The sequence below is a fragment of the Trichomycterus rosablanca genome, chromosome 16, assembly GCF_030014385.1.
Source record: "Trichomycterus rosablanca isolate fTriRos1 chromosome 16, fTriRos1.hap1, whole genome shotgun sequence".
Taxonomy (NCBI): Eukaryota; Metazoa; Chordata; class Actinopteri; order Siluriformes; family Trichomycteridae; genus Trichomycterus; species Trichomycterus rosablanca.
In genome coordinates, this window is record NC_086003.1 from 2035303 (window position 1) to 2037879 (window position 2577).

General features: G+C 39.6%; 1 protein-coding gene across 1 annotated transcript; it reads left to right on the forward strand.

Moving 5' to 3' along the window:
- Positions 1-998: 998 nt before the first annotated feature.
- Positions 999-2062, forward strand: LOC134330654 (sphingosine 1-phosphate receptor 3). Its single transcript, XM_063011869.1, has one exon. The coding sequence runs from the start codon at positions 999-1001 to the stop codon at positions 1998-2000; it is 1002 nt and encodes a 333-aa protein (XP_062867939.1). The 3' UTR covers positions 2001-2062.
- Positions 2063-2577: the final 515 nt, after the last annotated feature.

The following is a 2577-nucleotide window of genomic DNA, read 5'->3' on the forward strand; positions in this document are numbered from 1 at the left end:
ATAATAGGCTACATTTACTAAATTCAGATCCCTCCCATTTACTTCCTCTTCAGCAGCTCGTGGGTGTGATTGATGCACTTTAAACTACTTGCCTCAGTGTACTGAAGCAATAAAGACACTGCTGGATGTTGGCATCTTGAACAGAGATGTTCTGTGCTGGATAAAAGAAAAGATGCGATGGAAAGATGTCATTGAAAGGATCTAAAGAGCTGGAAGAACCTTACAGCTTTTACATTGTGTTGGAACCTGCAAAAGACGGATGTTTGTTGGACAGTAACTAAAGTTTTAAAATTAAGATGGTAAGTAGAGAAACAATTTTAAACCACATTATTTTATTTATGTTCTGACATTGGAAAGAAAACTACTGCATAGTTTAAAGCTAGTTAAATTTATTTAGTAGCAAGAATAAGAATTGGATTGTTTTCCATTTTGTTCAGACCTTTATTTGATATAAGATTAAGATTACTGTACTTGGTACTATATATGTATATATATATATATATATATATATATATATACACAATACAAGTCATATATAAAATTGAGTTATGTTTAAATTGAGGTCAACCCGAAGACAGTTTACATCTGATCAGCTCATTTTCACTTTAAAAACCATTTCTCATTTTTGGTTCTGTTATTTTTAGTGGGGAAAAACACAAGAAACAGCTTTTTTACAGTTTCATGAACTGATCATAAACGGAATCAATTATTTAGCCATTTTATTGGGAGAGTACAGTACAGTTAATCATAAAATAGTGTAAAAAAAAAAGGTTGAAAAGGTTTTGGGGGGTGAATACTTTATATGTGCAGTGAGTACTTAATGTTTTACTTAAAACCTATTTCTCTTTTTTACCAGGTGAAGATAAAATGCTAACTTCCTCTGAAGAGACATTAAGGGATGTAAAAAGGCTTAAGACCTAAAAATACTAAACAGTAAAAACCCTTGCACTTTCAGAAGTTTTGTTCCTGTGGTGTTCTGCCCTGTGGACTTGGCAGCAATGAATACCATTAAAAACCATTACAACTACACAGGAAGGCTGGACAATCGGGATGAGACCTCTGGAGGTCATCTAGCTTCCGAAAAAGTGGTGTTTTTGGTGATATGCAGCTTCACAGTCCTGGAAAACTTGATAGTCCTGATAGTGATATGTAAAAACCACAAGTTTCACAGCCGCATGTACTTCTTCATCGCCAACCTGGCACTGTGTGACCTGCTGTCTGGAGTGACATACTGTGTGAACTTGTTGATGTCTGGTGAAAAGACTTGGAACCTATCGACAGGACAGTGGTTTGTCCGTGAGGGAAGCGTATTTGTAGCGTTGGGTTCGTCCATTTTTAGCCTGCTGGCCATCGCAATCGAGAGGCATCTCACCATGATTAAGATGAGGCCTTACAATTCCAGTAAGAACTACAGGGTTTTCCTGCTGATAGGAACGTGCTGGCTGATCGCGGTGGCTTTCGGAGCTCTGCCCATCCTGGGCTGGAACTGCCTGGGCAACCTGCCAGACTGCTCAACCATTTTACCGCTTTACTCAAAGAAGTATGTTGCGTTCTGCATCAGCATCTTCATCTTTCTGTTGCTGGCCATCTCCGCCCTGTACGCCCGTATTTTTGTCCTAGTCCAATCCAGCAGCCGAAAGGTGACGAAGAACAACAACTCTGCTCACTCCATGGCTCTGCTGAGGACGGTCGTTATCGTCGTCGGGGTTTTCATCGCCTGCTGGACGCCTCTCTTCGTCCTTCAGCTCATCGATGTCGCCTGTAAGCCCAAGCACTGTCCTATCCTGCTTAAAGCTGATTGGTTTGTCGCGCTTGCTGTTTTAAATTCAGCCGTCAACCCGGTAATTTACACGCTGGCGAGCAGGGAGATGCGGCAGGCGTTTTTCGGGCTGCTCTGCAGCTGTACGCTGAGGCAGGACAATGAAGATGGAAGTAAATCTAAAGGCTCAAGTCAGAGTCAGAAACCAGCAGAAGAACTAGATAAAACTGAAACTGGGTAACTTATCCGTCACAGAGAGACTAAGGGTGACTCCTTAGAACCAGAGGTAAACCAAGACTCCAGATACACGATACAATTATTTACTTTACTGTGGATGCGGGTTTCATCCTGTTTGATATATTTAGTTTGATTACTACAGTGTTTGGAGGTTGTACTTAAATATTCCCCTATAAAATCCTTCTCAGCTTCTCACACAGAGACACACAAGTTAGATCTGAAACCAGATCTATGGACAAAATCCGCTGATGAGGTCAATGCTCTTACTTACTTATGATTTGTCAGTACCATCCTTACACACAAGCATTAAGCGGTTAAGATAAATAAATGATACAGGGGAGTAAATACTAGCAGTGTAAATATATACACATGGAAAATGAGTAGATCCAACAGGTTAACAACACACTTTACCAGCCTTTATTATGTTTCAAAAAGCTTCAACTTTTATGTAAATAAATATCATTTTCCTCCTTCATTTAAAGTTCTTTGCACAGACACGTTTAAGATTCTATAATGAGTTAATGATACAGCATTTTGTGTTAAGTTATAATTGGGTCATTCCTGGATTGGGTGCCTTTTGG

What these genes read in the sequence shown, in the direction of transcription:
- LOC134330654 (XM_063011869.1), top strand. Translation starts at nt 999, where the DNA reads ATGAATACCATTAAAAACCATTACAACTACACAGGAAGGCTGGACAAT.